Below are 19,953 nucleotides of genomic sequence, written 5' to 3'. Positions count from 1 at the left end.
AAGTGTGTATGCGCTCAGACTGCGTCCTCTTGTGCATTCGCAAATCCATCAGCTCTCGCGCCCTCTCTGGAAGGTGATGCTTTGGTCCGCAACGCCCCGCTGATCGCGTGCGCGTCTCTCAACAGATCTCTGTGCGTTGCTCTGGGTGCAGAATGCTCATGGGAGTTGTAGTTTCCCAGTGTCGCATTGCGTATTGTTTATCATTTCGCATAACTTTTAAGAAAACTACAACCCGCCTTACGGCCGAAATCTTACCCGCGTTTGGCGGGTGTTAATGTCAAGCCCTCCGCCTAGGCCGGTCCCAAGCCCGGCTGCAAAAGGAGGAGGGTTGGGCGTGGGGCTAGCAACCCCACACCGTAAAAAAAAATAAAAGCTACAGAAACTGCAACGAAAACAACTACATTCCAACAACTGCCTGGATGGGAAGACTTCTCTTCAGTGGGGCCCATGACGCGTGCTGGTGAAAGCCTTCAGGAAACTAGCTCGCCGACAAGTCTTCTCACGACCAAGGCCAAGACCAGGATAGGGACCTGGAACATCAGAACCCTATATGAAAGTGGCAAATCAGCACAGGTGGCCAAAGAGATGGAAAGATATAACATCAAGGTTCTCGGACTATGTGAGACTCGATGGAATGGAAGTGGCCAGACCAGATTGTCTTCCGGAGAAACCATCATCTACTCCGGACATGAAGACATGGAGCACGATCACACCCAAGGAGTCGCACTACTGTTGGCATCAGAGGCTGCGAGAGCGCTGATGCCGTGGGAGCCCGTCTCACCAAGACTTATGTCAGCCAGGTTCAACTCCAAGGGAAGGAAAACCACCATCATCCAGTGCTATGCACCTACAAACACAGCGCAGGAAGCGGAAAAGGAAGACTTTTACAGTTCCTTGCAGTCTCTGTGGGACAGGACTCCACGCAGGGACATGAAGATTGTCATGGGCGACTTGAATGCCAAGGTGGGTGTCGACAACACAGACAGGGAACTCATCATGGGCAGGCATGGTGTAGGTACCTGCAACGAGAACGGATATCTGCTTATAGACTTCTGCTCTTTCAACGACCTAGTAATAGGTGGCACTATTTACCCTCACAGAAGGATCCATAAGACCACTTGAACTTCACCTGATGGGAAGACGGAAAATCAGATTGACCACTTCACTATTGATCGAAAGTGGAGAAGAAGTATGCTGGACGTCAGAGTAAGGCGCGGCGCTGACGCAGCCTCCGACCATCAGTTGCTGGTAGCAACATTGAGGACCAAGCTGAGATCCTTCCGCGACTCTGCAGGAAGAGCATTCTACAAGTTCAATGTACAGCTTATAAAAGACAAAAAGATAGCGGAAGAGATGCCAGAAGAATTGCGGCTGGGCGCAGAGGCTCACGTTTACCATATGATTTTAATGATGATTGACAGCTTAGGTTCCTTTTCAAACCTACGTTAAAAGCACGACTGGGTAGCCACAGCCGTTAAAATATGATTAATAGTTTATTATGATCATGGTGCCAAGATCGCTGGATAATTCTGAAGTTGTTTTAAAGAACAATAAAATAATTACTTTTCAGTCATTTGCGATGCCCATGTCACACAGTTGAACGTCTCCGTGTATTTACATAATTTGCGAGGTACATTTGCAAATTATTCATAAAGTTATAACTCTGCAATTCTTTGATCGATTGTGTTTTAGAAGTACTGTATGCTCAAAACTCTTATAACAGCAATGTGATCGCTGATGCGCTGGTAGAGAGAGAGAGACCAAGAAAAAGAGAGAGCGCGACTCTGTACAACAGTGGAAATGATCGATGTTATTTGAAGTCGGCTCTTATAGTACAAAATACCCGATTAAGCTATTACGTGGCTATTATAAAAAAAAATTCCGGGACGTTCTTGCGACCCGGTGGCAACTTGTCCACGACCCGGTACTGGGTCGCGACCCGGTGGTTGGGGACCTCTGATCTAGAGGACTTGGATTTTGCGGATGACATCGGCCTCCTGTCCCACAAACAGCTGCATGCACAGTCCAAGCTAACGCGGCTAGCGAACGAGGCAGAGAAGACTGGCCTGAAAATTAACATCAAGAAAACAATGGTGATGCGGATGAACAATCGATTACATCAGCCACTGCAACTACAGGGAGAAGCCCTGGTGGAGACCGATCGCTTTGTGTACTTAGGAAGCGTGGTCAACATTGATGGCGGAGCAGATGAAGATGTCAAGAGTCGGATAAGCAAAGCAAGAGTAGCATTCAATATCCTGCGGCCCATCTGGAACTCCAAGGCCTTATCCCAGCGCAACAAAGTCCACATCTTTAACACCAACGTGAAAGCAGTCCTCCTCTATGGGTCTGAAACATGGCGGGTTACAAACACCATCACCAACAAGATACAGACATTTGTCAATAAGTGCTTGCGCCACATCCTCAACATCAGGTGGCCTGAGAAGATTTCCAATACAGACCTATGGAACAGAACCAACCAGAACCCAGTCGGTAGGGACATCAAGGAAAGAAAATGGATGTGGATAGGACACACACTTCGCAAGCCAATAGATAACGTCACAAGGCAAGCACTAGACTGGAACCCACAAGGAAAAAGGAAAGTGGGACGGCCCAAACAGACGTGGAGAAGGTCAGTCGAGTGCGAAATGAAGGAGGCCGGAGTGACATGGACTCAGCTTAAGAAAACAGCCCAAAACAGAGTGCGTTGGCGTGGTGTTGATGCAGCCCTATGCTCCATAAGCAGCCTACAGGAATAATGAATGAATGTCAAGCCCTGGTCATAATACCATAAATTCAAATATTATAATTCACTTACTGCCAGCAAAAATGAGCCTTGGTTTGTGCTCTCTGGAAGAGAAAAGCCCACTTGCATATCGTTGTTCAGCTCGTCTTTTTTGTCTGTAATTTACATCTTTCGGCGGGGCAAAAGATCACGTTGCTGTGCACGAAGCAGCATCTCGAATGCACACCAAAAATTACCACTTTACCAGTGCCTTTGTAAGTGGCGACAACGATCTGTGAACCATTGTGTTAACGACCGTGTAGCTGCTTTGTTTGTTGCTGGAGGACGCGTGCTTTACAAGAACGGTGCTGTACTAAAAGGTAAATTATAGTTCGCCTCAAAGTTTTTTTGTGTATTTATTTAATGTGTATTATTTCTTCCCCAAGCTCATAAAATAAATTTGGGTCGCACATAAATTGGCAGGGTCGGTCGGAAACCGGAACCAAAAAATTTTTTTTATGCCTTATGAAAAACTTTCCATTATTTTACTTAAAGTCAACGAAAATTGAGCAGGACCAAAACATTTTACAGCTGATCGCTGTGAAAAATGCTAAGACACGACGTCAAGTATAACCGCAGCAATGACAGTGTTCTTAATATGACAAAGTAAGTGTTTTTATTAATGCCATTAATGTTTATTTTTTTAATTAGTGTGTACAACTGTTAAACTAAATGAATATAAAATGGCAAAGATGAATGCACATTTGATTGAATAGATTTATAGCATTTTGAAAAAAAAACTGTCATGGATTTATTGCATTTTGTGGAAAAAAAGAATCTGTTTTTATAATAAATCTTTGAAAATCAAGTTATGGATTTGAATTTTTTATGTTTTTATAACCTAAAGATGCTATGTGAAAGATTGTAACAGAAAATAGTGGTTTTCATCTTGTCACTTGCTTGGTACAGAAAACACGTTTTTCCCGAAATTTGTCAAAATGGATTTATTGCGTTTTGGAACCAAACTCTTCATCTGTATCCCCGCCCGGTCTGTTCTGACTTCTGTTCTCGCGCTCAATTTAGGCGTGCTATGACGCGATTTAGAAATCGTGCATGCTCAAATCGTGATTTTATTAAGATTTCGATTAATCGCTCAGCCCTACATGAGAGTATATTTAGCCGCACTAGTGTGGCTGACCCAATCGCATCTCATTAACTATTTACAATCGCATTAACCCTTTGGGGTCTAAGGGGTTTTTAGGGCCCTGGAGAAGTTTTGACCTGCACTGACATTTTTGCTTAAAAACATAATAATGGCAAAAGTCTCATAACATTGTGTTCAGCACAACCTGGGCTACAATGTTATATGAGCAACATGTATGTACATGTTTGTATTTTTGAGAGAAAAATGTTTTGCATGGTTTTTGAAAAAGCTAAACATGTTTTCACAAGACTTATCAAAATAGGATCTAGTAATCTAGAGTTTTTTCTTCAAAATCATTCTGCCTACTTATTCACATAAAACAACATATTGATTTACAATTTCTAAGACTTTTTTGCCTGGAAAAGGCTGTATGCATGTAACAGGAATGTAACTTTCTCTGTAGTATAACCATGATAAGGTTTACTTATCATTTATTAATTTGTAACAAAAAAATTTAATAGAATGTAAATAATAATAAGTTTTATTTATATAGCGCCTTTCCAGAGCTCAAGGACGCTTTACATCAAAAAAGTTAACAAGATGACAATGATAAGGGACACTGAAGTACAGGGTGGCATATAGAGACAGAGACAAGTCCAAAAATACAAAACAGAAATTAAGAGACATAACATAACACACACACACACATTCTGGTTTCCAGGATTTGTGGGGACATTCCATAGACTTAATGTATTTTATACTGTACAAACTGTATATTCTATTCCCTTCCCCTAACCCTTACTCCAACCATCACAGAAACCTTTCTGATACCTTAGATCCTAGCGCTCGTTAAGTAGGTACTCAGTGAAGCTCAGTACCTACTCAGTAAGTATGTGGTTTTGGATTCAGCCATTGATTTGTTGTTATTGTGAATGTACACCAAATAAAGAAGACCCTTCACAGTTTCAAATGATGTCAAACATGTAAGTGTATGATTGTTAATTATGTATTTTAAGTTAATTCTGCTATGATAAGAAGAAAACACGTCAAAATGCGGCGCCACGTTTTTGGACCCCAGGGAGTTAAAAGCTACAGCTCCCAAATATGCTGACAAGGAGCATTAGTGACCTTTCCTAGTGCGATTGGCTGCTTTTCATGTCAGTCAACTTTGTGGCGCAAAAAGTTTGGGTGACGATAGTAGTGTTGTTACGGGACTAGAATTTCTAACTTCAGTACTATATCTGTAAAATTTCGGTATTCTGTATCATTTTCGGTACTGCGAGGGCAAATCTGCCACAGCATTAAGGCCTTAAACTTTTTCAATTATTGTTTTATTATAAGACAAATATAACAAGGCAGAAATGTTTTTCGCTTTCACATTTCTAACATGACTACGAGCTCATTGCAGATTTTTTCTCCGCAGCTTCTGTCTGATGTAATAACAGAATTAGGCATCTCACACTTTAGGAAATATTTTTGTTTTTCTTTAGGCCTTTAAAATCACCTTTCCGGCAAAATTAGCTGTTTTTGATCAAAAATAGGTAATTCTTGTAATTCGTCTATGTACAGATTCAATCTTTGGGTTCTTGATTCCACTCCTGGCCTGCAGGGGGCGCCTCATTAAAACTTTGTTGTTGGACACCCTCCTCATTTCCAGATGGCACCATAACCCCAAGCTCAGTGCTCGCCACACCTGCTGATGGCAATATTGTGTGTGATTGTTCTCTCCTCATTAGCCTTGATTTCTTTCACCTGTGTCTAGCCCTTTATAAGAGTGCTTTGTTCTTTGCCATCTTGTTCAGTCTTAAGGCATTGTACCCCAGGCAACAGATCTTCAGATAATAGTTTGTACCTTATTGTACCTTTTTGACCCTTGTGTCTATTTTGTGTTTTACGGAAGTTGTGCTATCCTAGTTTATTTGTACTTTGTTCCTTGATTTCTTAAGTAAAGACTATTTTTATTTTCTGGAAAACCTAAGTCTCTCGACTTATTGCTCTTCTGCTTTTGGTTTCCACTGTCTGGGAGTTAGCTCAGCAAATAACGGCCACGCCAAGCTTAGAACACCAGAGGCCCGGGTTCAAACCCAGCCAAAGTCGAACACATAACCACAAGAATGGACCATGGAAGGGAGCCCAGCAGAACAACCATCACCCTCCTCCAATGTGGATCGTATTCTGACAGCCCTCACAGATCAAGCAGCAACCATACAACGACATGATCAAGCCCTATCAGAGGTTTTTCATATTTTGAATCTCCAGTTTCAAGCCTCCGTGCCCCAAGCATCCCAATCACCCCCTGATCTTCCCAGCAGACCCATGTTATTACTCCCATCAGAGCCCAAGCTACCAGCACCTGAGAGATTCGATGGCAGTCCAGAGAGATGCAAATGTTTCATTACCCAATGTACCCTGGCCTTTCAGCTACAACCCAACAGCTTTCCTACTGAGAATAGTCAGGTAGCTTACATTATTACCCTCCTAATCGGTAAAGCCTTGGATTGGGCATTTGCCCTGTGGGATCAGGGATCTCCGGTAACATCCAACTGCCATGACTTAATTTCTGAGATGAAAAGAGTTTTTACCATCCGGCCAGTAGGGATCGCCAAATCACCATCCAGTACTGCCTGCTTCACCTCTCTCAAGGTACCCAAAGTGCAGGTGAGTTTGTTATAGAGTTTCACACCCTTGCCACAGAGAGTGGGTGGGATCAGCGAGCATTGAGGGCTACATTTCACCATGCATCTCCCGAGATCAAGGATGAGCCTTCCGTGACCTCGAGACCCTCATTGATGTGGCAATCCGGGTGGATCATCGGCTCAGGGAACGCCAGAAGGAGCGTCAAGGGGAGACTAAATTTTTAGAGTCTGCCAGTGCTGTTAAGTTGCTTTCATCTCTTGTGCTCCTGAGGAACTCATGCAGTTGGGTGGAACCAGAATTTCCCAGACTGAGCGCAACCGATGGATGAGAGAGAAGTGCTGCCTCTACTGTGGCAAACCAGGTCACTTTCGCCTTGCTTGTCTAGAGTTATCGGGAAAAGCCAACTCTCGCCCAGGAGGAGGGGGGCCAGGGTGAGATTAGAATATATCCCCTGCTCAGCAACCACAGGGTTGACCATCCAGGCTACTGTCAGCCAGGGCAACCAACATCATCCAATCTGTGCCTTTGTTGACTTTATGGACTTTGAGATGGCCAAGAGGTTTGCTATTCAGCCAACAATGCTCCAAAGACCCCTTAACATCACAGCAGTCGATGGCAGTCCTGTGGGATCAGGAGAGGTCAGTCAATGTACCCCACCTCTGCAGCTACAGGTGGGGCAACACCAGGAATGGATACAGTTCTTTTTGATTAACTCTCCAAAGCTTCCTCTTATCCTCGGTTTCCCTTGGCTGACCTTACACAACCCGCACATTGACTGGGGCCGAGGGATGGTTAGAACCTGGGGAGCTGACTGCCTAGTGTCAGATAACACTTTCTGTCACCCTTCTAAGCCATTAGAGATATTTCCAGAGCCCTCACCAGACGTCCCTAAGGAGCGATCTGCATCTGTTTTCCAGACCCTATCAACAAAAGTCATGGCCATTCCCGATTTGGTGCAGGTAAAAACCCAGCCACTTGATCTCTGTCCTGAGTTATCTCAAGTTTCCCGGGAATATGCAGACCTCCAGGAAGTCTTCAATAACACCCACGCTGCCACTCTCCCCCCGCATATAGCTTATGACAGCTTTATTGAATTACTACCAGGTACTAGACTGGCCCTGAGAGAGTCGCCATGGACATGTACCTCAAGGAGGCCTTAGACAGCGGGTTCATCCGTCCATCTACCTCACCGGCAGGGGCCGGGTTTTCCTTTGTGGAAAAGAAGGTCGGAGGCCTCCGATCCTGCATATATTACCGAGGCTTGAACCTTATAAACATAAAGAACCGGTACCTTTTCCCTCTTGTGTCCACAGCCTTCGAGATCCTGCAAGGGGCCACGATCTTCACGAAACTTGACTTTCGTAATGTGTACCACTTGGTTAGAATTCGTGAGGAGGACGAGTGGAAGACGGCGTTCAACACCCGACTGGTCACTACAATTACCATGTAATGCCATTTGGCCTGGTTAATGCACCAGCCGTCTTATAAGCATTTATTAATGATGTTCTTAGAAATATGCTGAATACTAGGGGTGGCACGGTTCACAAAACCCTCGGTTCGGTTCGTATCACCATTTTATGGTCACGGTTGTCGGTTCTGTTCGGTTCTTGTTGTTATTTTTTCTTTTAATTTTGTAACAATCCAGAAATGTATTATCTTATTAATGTATTAATAATCCCTAATTTAGGATACAGTATTAAAACAGTTATATCATGCAATCATACACAAACTGAATTTGACTTTAAGCACATTATTGGGAGCATCTCTGAGAAAAGCCAGGTGAGATTTTGATACAGCATGAGAGAAGACATTGATGATTTCAACATGCTTTTCATTTATTTGGCAAAAAAGAGAATGTGTATTGCCATCTACATGAACTTATGTGCCTTTTTAGCACACAAAGATAACTTGCATTTATCAAACTGCCAACTTCAGTGTAGCTCTAAGATTTATCAATGAGAGGCTGCTTAAATACTGCAGAGTATATATGGACGAGAGAGAAACATAACGAACACCTGTAATATTTAAATCTGCCTCTTTTGTCCACTTTTGACCACTTCTGTCCAGATTACTTTGAGGGGCAATTTATTAAATAAGATTGCACAACTTTCACACGTTGGCAAAATGAAACTGCTTGGAAATCAGCCACTTTAGTTTTATCAATCAAAAGGTTAAAATAGCGCTGTTCACCATGTGTTTGCGGCAGAAGCCAGAAAGACGTAAAACATTGTGTTCAGTACCTCAGATTAGAAGGGGTCTCCTGTGGCTGTTCGAACACATTCAACCCGTAGATTGCAGTTCTATCTATTGTTTTATTTTCACTGTCATCATAGGTAACATGAAATAAAAAGTTTCCACACACCAAACTTATACAACGCTGGCACATCCTCCAACTCTGGGCAGACTTCCTTTTCTCTCCCACTTGCCATTTCTACACGTAACATGACCTGCAGCACTCAATCTCCACACCAGTCACCTCTTCTTTCGCGCCAAAGGGAAACACACTATCTGAGGTCACATACAGGGCACGAGGCTACATCGCGCATATCATGAACCATCGAACCGTGCGACACACAAATGCTCCGAACAAGCGGTTCAGATTTTTTTTCATGAACCGTGCCACCCCTACTGAATACATCTGTGTTTGTCTACCTGGATGATATTTATTTTATTCCCACAATTATCAAGTGCATGTTCAGCAGGTCAGACAGGTCCTAGCCCAGCTACTGAAACATAGGCTCTACGTAAAGTTTCATGTTTCAGAAGTTTCCTTCCTTGGTTTTACAGTATCTAAGGGCAACCTTCAAATGGACACCCAGGCAAGATACGGGCTGTTTTGGATTGTCCTCGACCAACTTCAGTGAAATGGGTACAGCATTTCTTGGGCATTTCTAACTTTTATAGAAGATTTATTAGAGACTTTACTTCTGTGGCCAAGCCTTTATCCGCAGTGACCAGGAAGTCAGCTAAGTCATTTGTGTGGACTAACAGAGCAGATCACGCCTTCAACAGGCTAAAGCGACTCTTCACATCTGCCCCAATTTTAACCCTCCTTGACCCAGAGCTTCCTTTTGTGTTGGAGGTGGATGCCTCAAATGTGGGATTAGGAGCCATCTTGTCACAGAGAAGTAAGTATGATAACAAGCTTCACCCATGTGCTTTCTTCTCTCGTCAGCTTACCCCAACACAGAGGAACTATGATATTGGGAACCGGGAACTACTGGCTATCAAACTGGCTTTAGAGGAGTGGAGGCACTGGCTGGAGGGGGCCAAACAACCATTCCTAATCTAAACTGACCACAAGAACCTCACTTATATCCAACAGGCAAAGAGACTGAATGCGGACAAGCCCGCTGGGCCCTTTTTTCATCGTTTTAACTTTACTCTTCCTATTGTCCAGGTTCTAAGAATCTCAAGCCAGATGCACTCTCTATACAGTTTGAACCACAAGAAGTATAGTGCTATCCAGAATTTCCTATTGGTTTATGATGGGGTCCCCAGTTTACTTCCCGCTTCTGGAAGGCATTCGGACAACTCATCGGAGCTTCCATAAGCTTGTCCCCTGGCTTTCAGTCTCAGTCAAATGGCCAGACAGAGAGGGTAAATCAAGAAATTGAGAAGACACTGAAGTGCTAAGCAGGATTAAACTCAAAGGAAATGTATTATCTCTACAACGATAATTTAAAGAAAACACATCCCCTAATCCTTTCTAAAACTTACCTCTTAACCATTAACCAATATTTATTCAAATACATGCCAATGGCAAGTCTCCAGTAGCTTTCAAATGTTTGTTTTAGACATAGTTCTGTTTATTAAAATTCGAATATGCAGTTTGGTTGTAGCATGATATATAGTAGACATAAATTATAAAAGATGGTTATACAGTAAATATGCAGTATTTGTTTACTGTTTCTTTCGGCTAACATGTCAATTTGTCAAATTGCTTCCATGATGTTCTCATCAATAGATTATTTAAAGCGTTGTGCTTTGTTGTGCTTTAGGTTAATTGGCACCACATAATGAACGTCGTTACAGCATTATCATATCTATAGAATATTGACATCAAACACTTTTATTATTTGGTCAGGGGCAGCTGGCACTCTGCAAAATATCTTCAGAAAAACATTTTTCATAGAATGACATATATTTGTAATGCCTACTCGATATAGGGATCATATCCCAAATTAAAACCTTCCTTAGGGCACAATAGAAGTACAGCTAACTACAGATAGAGTCATTAGTAATATATTGATAGTGGCTACACTGTGGTGGTAAGATCTGTAAATCAATAAATATCTCTTTAAAGTCCTTTATATTGTGTTGAAGTGATTGATAATATATTTAATAAAATTCTAAATATCTAAATACAGTATGATGCTGATGTATTTTTATTTAAAATAGACTGTTATTTTACATATATACTTAAAAAGAAAATTATTCCATAATGAAAAAAAAGAATTATTAATAGAGAATTTAAATTAAATACATTTCCATTAAATAAGAAGGATTAAATAAATATGTTACTTATTTTAGGTGATTTAGAACATGGTAGAAAAATACAACATGGAATGTAATTGACGAGCAGTGGCGCTCACTCCAGAATATGAGAATGTTAGAAGAAAGTTATTTTCTGGTTAAGTAGATGTAAGGAGAATGTTGTAAAAACATTAATGGGAACCCAAAAGAAATATTCTGGCAATTGAAATCTTCACTCAAAATAATTTTCCTAATGTGGAAGGACCTTCTGGGGCTTCATGTGCAAGCCCGGCTAGCTCAGTCGGTAGAGCATGAGACTCTTAATCTCAGGGTCGTGGGTTCGAGCCCCACGTTGGGCGAACAATTTTACCATGCTAGCTGTTGGTGGTTCTTAACTTGAGTTTTTAGCTTGTCTATTTTGTTTTTTTAAACATATATGAATAAATTTATGGAGCCTTTTGTTAATAAGCTGTTATGTAAAAAATATAAACATAGACAAAATCCCATGACTTCAGGAGTGGTGCCATCCTGTCTCTGTGGCGCAATCGGTTAGCGCGTTCGGCTGTTAACCGAAAGGTTGGTGGTTCGAGCCCACCCAGGGACGGTTCACATTTTTTATTTAAATTACTTAATAAAATATGACAGCATAATGTTTCAAAAAACACACAGGGTTGATAAAGTTTGTCTCACAATTTGCACTGTGATGTATCATCTTATATATCATAAGTCTTTTGCTCTAAATACAAAACCTGTCCATAAAAGTTAATTTTATATTTGTTATTTTTGCTATTTTAAACATTTAAATATATATATTTTTATATATATATAAATATTTATTTTCATGTTATAATGGACTGCAAAAAAAAAAACTTTCGTCCCTGGGTGGGCTCGAACCACCAACCTTTCGGTTAACAGCCGAACGCGCTAACCGATTGCGCCACAGAGACGGGGGTGTGGGCCTGCCCTCTATCTGTGGCCATGAGCATGTGAGCATGTGCACTTGTAGAAAAATGAGTTTAAGATCTTGTTTAAGAACAGTGGCTACTACAGTATGAACTGCTTATTAATTTAAGGTAGGTGAATTGTATTTTTAGTTGTAGGGAAATGTGCAGTGTACATGTATTTTTTATATGAGAGGGAAATGTAAACTATGAGGTTGTGTAATGTAGTACTCTTTGATGCCACTAGATGGAAGTGCAGACTAATATATAACAAATCTTGTGTTCTGGCCAACGTGATCTCCATAAGGTCTTACTAACGTTATTGTACTTCCTGAGTCTCATTCATTCATATATAGATATTTTTTACATTCGGCGAAATAAAATAATTAAATCAAGACAAGCTGAATATCAAACACTGTTTAGACTGGCCACTGTAATATCAGTATAAGGTAAACCCAACCTTATTTTGTTCAACTCCAGAATTGTAATGTTAATTAATAAAGATAATAAATTGTTATTAATCATTTTTTCTTAATTTTTTGGGTTTATTATAAGCAGCCAGTTATATTAAACACATAGGCTACTTTAGTAGGATTTGTATAAATTATTTTGAATTGTTAATATTAAATTAATAAATTACATGTTCTGTAATAATTTTAAATTTAAAGCAAAATATCAAACATTACAAACACCCGTATCCAGAGCACATGATCTTCTGCAACGCACAAATGCATGAAACAGACACATCTTTGGAATAGCCTGAGAATTTTAATCCTGTCCGAATCGGTATATAAAATCACAGACGTCGTGGGGGACATGCAGAAACTCAAACGTTGTTTGGAAAATGAATCCCGTCCGAATAGTACTTAAGTAACAGATAAGTGATTTGCAGAACGATTAGCAGAAACATATTTGGAATAATAAACTAAACCCTTTGTTAATGTGCAACAAGGAAATTTGTCGACCTAATTTTTATTTTGCATCAAAATAATAATGAAAAAATAAAAGCGCTTTAAGAAACTTGGTAAATGGTAACTGATAGCATACTGATAGCTTGATAGCAAAGATAAGAAACAGAGACAGAGGAGGATTTACTGAGAAACAGAAACCTAAGCATTCAAAACTAGTTTTTGCATTGCAAAACCATACATGTGTCATTTTATCAAGAAGCTTCTTAAAGTTTCAACTTATGATGAATTTTAAAGAATATTGAATGAGTTCAAATTTAATCCGGGCTCTTAGTTTTAAGCATTTAACCATAAACATTAGGATTAAAAATTTTTTTAAGATCATTGTTAACATTTCTTTCAAAACTTTTGACCGGTAGTGTATGTGAAATCTTTTTATGTATTGAAACATTTTAGTATCACTATACTTCAACATCTATAACCTTCCTTTTATTTGCTTATCTAAAATTTGACATTTGAAAAATTAAAATAATTGTGTTTGGAGTTCATTTAAGTGTTAAAGTGCAATTTTTATAGTTTGTTCTGAAAATGTGGGGCTTAATGAACCGGCTAAACAAGTATTTACTAAACAATTACTCAAAAATATCTCTATAGTGATGAATACGCCAGGAGATTAGAGAGGAAAGGCGATAACCTGCAGCACACCTGCGGCACACCTGAGGCTAATTAACACTTGACGTCAGTGAAGCAAAAGTACACGATGTCATAAATACAGCATCACATGTCTCCAGCGCATCAGCCACTCGCAAAGGACTATTTATGCCCTATCTTATTGAGGGCACAAAGGCTTTTTACAGAGGAGTGTCACCCTTGACATGGTAAGTTTCATATGGGAAAAAATTATGGTTAAATGCTTGGCTTTAGTGTTGGGCTACTTCTCTTTAGGTTTTGCTGAAAGAATGGGATGATATTATTTGTATATTCACTGGTTAGGCTATGCTGTAGGGATAATCTATGTCAGAGTTTGTTATCTCTGTTCCTGAAGAGCCAGTGTCCTACAGAGTTTAGTTTCAACCCTAATCAAACACATTTGCTTGTTATGTTTACTTCTTTAGGTGTGTTTTTAGGGTTGAAGCTAAGCTTTTCAGGACAGTGGCCCTGCGGAAGACTCAAAATGCATTGACTTCTAAAAGCCACTGGAAAGATTGTAAAAAGTTTTTGCTTCAAAGTATTTGAAATTAGTTTGGGTACATTTTCAATTTTGTGTGAACAGTTGCTTTAAAGTGGTTGTCTTCTTTTTTGATCTCCATGTATAAATGCTATTAAAATACTTCTTTTTATTATTATGATTTGAAAGTTATTTGTTAATCTGGGTATGCTTCCTTAGATTTGTGTCAGCCTTTATGTATTTAACTTTCATTCTTACAAGGTAATTGACATTTAATGAGTTTGACTTCAAAGTTTCAATTTTATTTAATTGTAAAAGAAATCTTAGAAAGGGGTGGGGCATTAAGAGTCATTAAGTGAGAAAACTTTGACAGGTTTGACACATGTCTTGTGTGGATAAGGAAACTGGAACATACATCTATAATAGCTCATGATTAAGATCAGCTGGCTCTCCCTGACCAGGAAGTCAGATTAATGCAAACTAATAAGCACAGATATTTAGGAATGAAGTCAGTCTACTCTTGCGTCATCCTGAAAATGCCTCCAGACAACTATATACCAGTCACTCAAGCACGCCTCTTATCAATAAAAGATTAACAGTATTTTTAAGGTTTGTTCTAGAGCAGAAAGGCTAGGGGTCTCATTTATAAAATCCTTACTAAATGTCTACGTACGCACTAGAGCCAGAAATGGCATACGCCAAAAAATATTAAAACTTACAAAACAAAGCAGTGTTCCCTTTATAAATCATAGATCATATGCAAGCGTGCGTACATTAATCATCCTCAGATTCCACCATGAAAGCCCATTCTCCTACTAAGTTTTTTTTTATAGATCACAACCTTTGTGTGGGAACTTGTGTGCACACATTTCCAGCCCTGTTTTGTGTAGATGCACCCTTTATAAATGAGACCCCAGGTGATGATTTACTAATTGACCCTTCACAAAACTCCGGCCCCTTGCTATGGCCGACAAGCTACTGTATCAGCCAGGGCTAGCAAAGTGTCAATTTGTGTGCTCACTGGGAAAATAGTGACTAGTTTCTGGAAAATGGTTATTTCAGACAGAAGCACACAGAAAGGTTTTTTGCGAGATATATTCAGGAAGTGAAAATTAAATACAAAAAAATTAAGATTAAAGCCAAGTCACGGGTGAAAACTGATCTAACTCACCACCTCACCATTGAGACGAAGGATAACAACATTAAAGAGCTTTTTAATGACAAAAACACTGTGTCTCATTCACTAAGCATGCGTATGCACAAATTTGAGTGTGAGATGTGCGTGCAGATGTTTTCACAAACAAATTGTAATTTTGAAAGTTTTTGTTGAATCACTTCTAAATGTACAAAAAAATTCAAGAAACTTTCAAAATTACGTCTAAATGTACTCAAAAATTCAAGAAAACTTAAAACCATAAAACCTCATATGCAATAATCAAGTACACTATAATCAAATACTAGGCTATAATTCAAATGTTTATAATAATGTTGATATATAAAATTTAAATGGTTATATTTTATATTATAATATTTTCTGTATTATATATTATTATATATGATGTTTATTATTATTATTAGTATATTATACATTATTATAACCTACTTTTTTCTATACAAATAAAGAAGATGAACGTAATTACAAATCGTCACGCTTTTCTTCCTCACTTTTTAAATCTCTCTAAGCGTCTGCTTAATCCCTAATGTAAACGTCATGTAAATGTAATGAGAATTCCAAACGTCAATCACTTGATCTCCTGTCTGTTTCATTTTAGATGCGCGTCTCTGTCATATTAATTAAATGTCATATTTGTTAACGCATCGAATACTTGTTTAATGTTACTCAGTGCGGTCAGTGGACAGCAATGGCTTCCTACAGCGACAGCAAAACTTCCCAAATAAAAAATGCAAAGCAAAACAGAACTTTACCGATAATAAATGTGATGATGGATTTCTTTTCGAGCTCCTTTGCTTCTATGACAAACTGCTCTAAAATTTTCTGTGGACCAGCGTTGCATTCGGAAAACCCCTATTTGGAGCTGGTTTGGGGCGTGTTTAATGCAAATTACCAATCTTGTGCGCACGGCCGCTAATGTAGAACACTCCAAATTCACTAAGGTAAGAACAACTATAAGAACAAACTCATGTGCGTACACACGTGTTGTGAATTAGCCGGAAAGTTTTCGTGAGAAGTTTCGAAAAAATGTAGGCAATTATTAGTGAATGAAACCCACTGTCTCTTTAAATCTGGTTACATAGGCTGTTCACTATTACAATCATTAAAAAGCAGAAACAGCATGTATTTATAACGTCACATTCAGCAGGTCATCCTAACTAGCGTTAAGGGAACTACAGTGTGCTTGTTTTAACGATATAACGTGGTTAGGGCTAGTGGTTTCTTTCAGAATTGGAGAACAAGAGAACGTGTGATCAGATTTTACCTCTGATAAAATTCTGTCAGTGTCAGAAGCTTTTATTCTGGTTAGACTAACATATCAGGACTCTGAATCTTTCCCCGGAAGGAAAAAGGTTAATAAATTTGCATTTAAAATGTGTGACTCATCAGCAACAATTTTTCTAGCATGCTAAAGGACAGATGCCTCATAATTGTCCTGTATAGTTAGTTTTTCTCCCAACCTACAAATTTGTATTTATCAGTCCTAGTTTTGATTTTAATTGAACACTTAAATTTCCATACCATGCAGTCATTCTATATCTTATTAAACTCTCAAAGACAGACTGAAAAAAAGAAACATGACCCTTTGGTTCACTCCAAACACTTTTAGCCTACGCAGAAAATCTAACCTCTAGGGATGCTATGGCATTAAATGACTCGATCGGTGCTCGCTAAATCTGTCGATCTCATAAACCGATCTTTCTGTTTACTTTTGTCATCACAAGGATCCTGAATGCCGCTGCAATTAGAGACATTTTTTACGTAGCGCGAAATTTTTTACAACCCGTTGCTCATGTGCGACGTGCAGATTTGTATTTCTCTCTCTGCCTTTATAGAGATATGCGTTTTCTATGAGGACACGCTACGGTCAACAGCGCAATGCGTCTTCACATCCCCATCAAACAGTGTATACAACACATATCTATCTCTGACAATTGCATCCTCATGTCAAAAGTTTATTATTTGCAAACAATTTAGAGTTTTGCGCGTTTAAATGTTCATTTTCCTCACAGCTGCTCTTATCTGCGTTCAGCCGCCGTGCGCACACACTTTTTGTCTGGAGTTTTATTCCATTATAAGTTATTTTGTAAGTCTTTGTTGTACAGTGACAGTTGAGATCAACCAGTATGACATGAGTTTTAGCTGTGATCAAGTCACGCTTAAGTTTATTTTAAATCTAGTCGCGCGGCATGCAAACTCAAATATAGACGAGTCTGAAACAATTCATATTCACAGCGAGTGGGACTGGTAGCAAAGGCAGATGACAAGCTCTTTAAAAAGCAGAAGAAAGTGTCGTGTTTATGCATTGTAGATGTTAATGGATTTTAATGCAAAAATTCTTCCAATAAGTGGTCGGAATACAAACAACTTGGGCATAAAGCGATGGGGACATTTCTCACCAGCAAATAATACAAGTGGGGCTTTTGTGGGTGCAGGCAGCCTAGGGACAGCAACCTTCAATCTGGTGGCATGACAACACCGGCCCTCACTGCCAAAAAACAGACCAATTGGTACTAATAATTACTTTTTCCAACTTAACATTTTCACCTAAACAGAAATTTTAAATTAAAAAACCAATTGAACTGATGAACTTAAGTCAACTAAAGTGGGCCGGTCCAAGGCGTGAAAATCCAGGGTTGAAATGAGTCCCACTCTGGCTCTGATTGCTACAACTTATAAAATATAATTGAAATATGTCAACTTCAATTTTATAAGCTATAACAACTCTATATATCTCTAGTCAAGATAAATAATAGTAAGTTTAAATGACTTGTAAATCTGAGTTGATTAAACAAAAAATTTAGGGCAGCAAAGAATTTATTACAAGACAAAAGCAGATGAAGCAGCTTGTTGTGTATGTTGTTGAGGAAGCAAAAAGCAGTGATGGCAGCAAATAGACAGTGACTTTTCACAGCTTGAGTTGTTAAATGTCTTTATTCAACTTGGTCCATTATTGTTTTTATCATTGCCAAGAGGAAATGTGTATAAGGAAATGCAAAACAGAATTTTTTTTTACCTGAGGGAGGGGTTCTTGAAAACCACAGCGCTTGCATTCCGCATATAATGGATGCATTGTTACATTTTTAAAGAGCTGCACATTAGGCTATGCAGGGCTAAGCACAGCCTACGGCATACTTGTAGGTCTGACGCAGAAGTATAAATCACGCTTTGGAATTACACAGGTTTTATTTCAGTGTGACTTCCTGGTTGATCAATGTGTTGTACTGAAATAAAGAGCTGTGATTTAAATTTCAACAGGTGCAGCTGGGGTTCATGTTAAATAGAGCTATTAACAGGGATATTGTTATTATAAAAACCTACCTGCTAAAATAAGGGTCACGCAAATGAGTGAATAAGAAAAACTTGTAATACAGGTTATACCTTATTGAGAGTAACTAGAACTGCTTTAAAAAACATTTGTAGTCAAGGTTAATGATATTGGTAGTTTAAGCAAACAGTGGTACTAAAGTGAGATCAAAGCAAACAACCTATTTGAAATGGGATTGGCTTGTGACGGCAAAAAAAATAATCAGGGATGTGATTTTTCCATATAAATAAGGATTTCCGTATTTTCTGACCTTGGTGGGATGACCCGTCTGAATCGCGTAAATCTGATGAGTTTTTTTTTTTTAGATGGGGGGTAATCACGCACGTGTTGTATGCCCTTGTTGTTGCAAGTGCTGTCTCAGTATGCCTGCGTTGTCTGTATGCGCGCGCTGTCTTTGTGCGCGAGCTTGGCCGTCATCCAACATGGATCCCAGACGTTTTCTGTGTTCTACGTCATACACAATTCAGGCATGAAAATCCCTCACCTTTCGGCGAAATTCGCCGTTTTGAAGCCAAAAAAGGTGACCCACGTGAATCGTGTAGATTCGATGAGAAAACATTTTCGGGGGGAGGGGGGAATGCGCACGTTGTTTGTAGACGCGCCCTTCCCCTTCATCCAACTTGTATACCAGACATTAGATTTATTTGAGTTCATGCTGCGCTGCAAAAACCGACAGGCAGCCGCAGGTGACATCAAAGTATCACGAGAGCGAATCGAGATGTCATAAGGAAGTCTGCTTTCGAACGGCTCTCGCGCTACTTTGATGTCTTCCGCATTTCTGTGTTCTTCGTCATACAAGCTTGTTGAAGATGCGTAGAGCGACTGCCTTCGGGATGTAAAGTCAACACAAAGCGCTGTAAAACTATCATTGTTGAAAACTAAGGCATCAATCAATTAAAACAACATATATACACAGACTGACATTGCAAAGTGACCTAAAAGATTTTTTGTTGGAATGGATTTGAACGGATTATGGACGTACTCCGCGCTTGTAAGTCACATTGGTCTAACTAGTCTACGGCTTTCAAATTAGATGAGGCCTTCAGGTCCACCTTATTCCAAGGCCAACTTAAAATTGTATAACCTTGCGAGTGATAGTCAGATTATGGCAAAATGAAATTATTGCAGATGTAAAATAGTAAGGGAATGCTACTTGTTACAGCTTTCCACATTTATCAATCCATTTAATTAAACATGGTTTCTGTTAGTCAAATGTTTACATTTTAAATTTTAAATCTAACTTTTCTGTCAGAATTAAATAATTGAAATAATGGTCATAATGTATTTTCTGCGTATGTTATGGTGTGCATTTTGTTTCTGCCCACGTGAAGGGATGTTAAGTTCCTTCCTTCTTTTTTGTCTTTGGCCAATCACATGCCTGAATAATGTGTGAGTAATTATTTTCTTTTTAGAATTTTGTTGCATTAACAAAAACGTGGTGTAGCGGACGCT

At 39.4% G+C, this 19,953-nt stretch overlaps 1 protein-coding gene and 3 non-coding genes across 7 annotated transcripts in view; 3 read left to right on the top strand and 1 right to left on the bottom strand.

The window, feature by feature from the left end:
- The window catches only part of LOC129432148 (3'-5' exoribonuclease HELZ2), a 122,178-nt gene that overhangs the window by 22,536 nt on the left and 79,689 nt on the right, over positions 1 to 19,953 (top strand). For 3 of the 4 annotated variants that reach the window (XM_073859230.1, XM_073859232.1, XM_073859231.1), the window contains one exon: positions 13,486 to 13,709. The exons of the other annotated variant lie outside the window; for it this stretch is intronic. In XM_073859230.1, coding sequence (XP_073715331.1) covers positions 13,707 to 13,709 — 3 coding nt within the window. In that variant the 5' untranslated portion in view covers positions 13,486 to 13,706. The remainder of the gene's footprint in view (positions 1 to 13,485; positions 13,710 to 19,953) is intronic. 4 annotated transcript variants of the gene reach the window in all.
- trnak-cuu (transfer RNA lysine (anticodon CUU)) lies at positions 11,269 to 11,341 on the top strand. Its single transcript has one exon. It is a non-coding gene; the product is annotated as a tRNA-Lys (tRNA).
- Positions 11,513 to 11,586, top strand: trnan-guu (transfer RNA asparagine (anticodon GUU)). Its single transcript has one exon. It is a non-coding gene; the product is annotated as a tRNA-Asn (tRNA).
- trnan-guu (transfer RNA asparagine (anticodon GUU)) lies at positions 11,856 to 11,929 on the bottom strand. The gene has a single exon. It is a non-coding gene; the product is annotated as a tRNA-Asn (tRNA).

The sequence above is a fragment of the Misgurnus anguillicaudatus genome, chromosome 21 (genome assembly GCF_027580225.2).
Source record: "Misgurnus anguillicaudatus chromosome 21, ASM2758022v2, whole genome shotgun sequence".
NCBI classification, from domain to species: Eukaryota; Metazoa; Chordata; class Actinopteri; order Cypriniformes; family Cobitidae; genus Misgurnus; species Misgurnus anguillicaudatus.
Note: the sequence above shows the minus strand (reverse complement) of the source record. Positions and strands in the feature narration are given on the sequence as shown.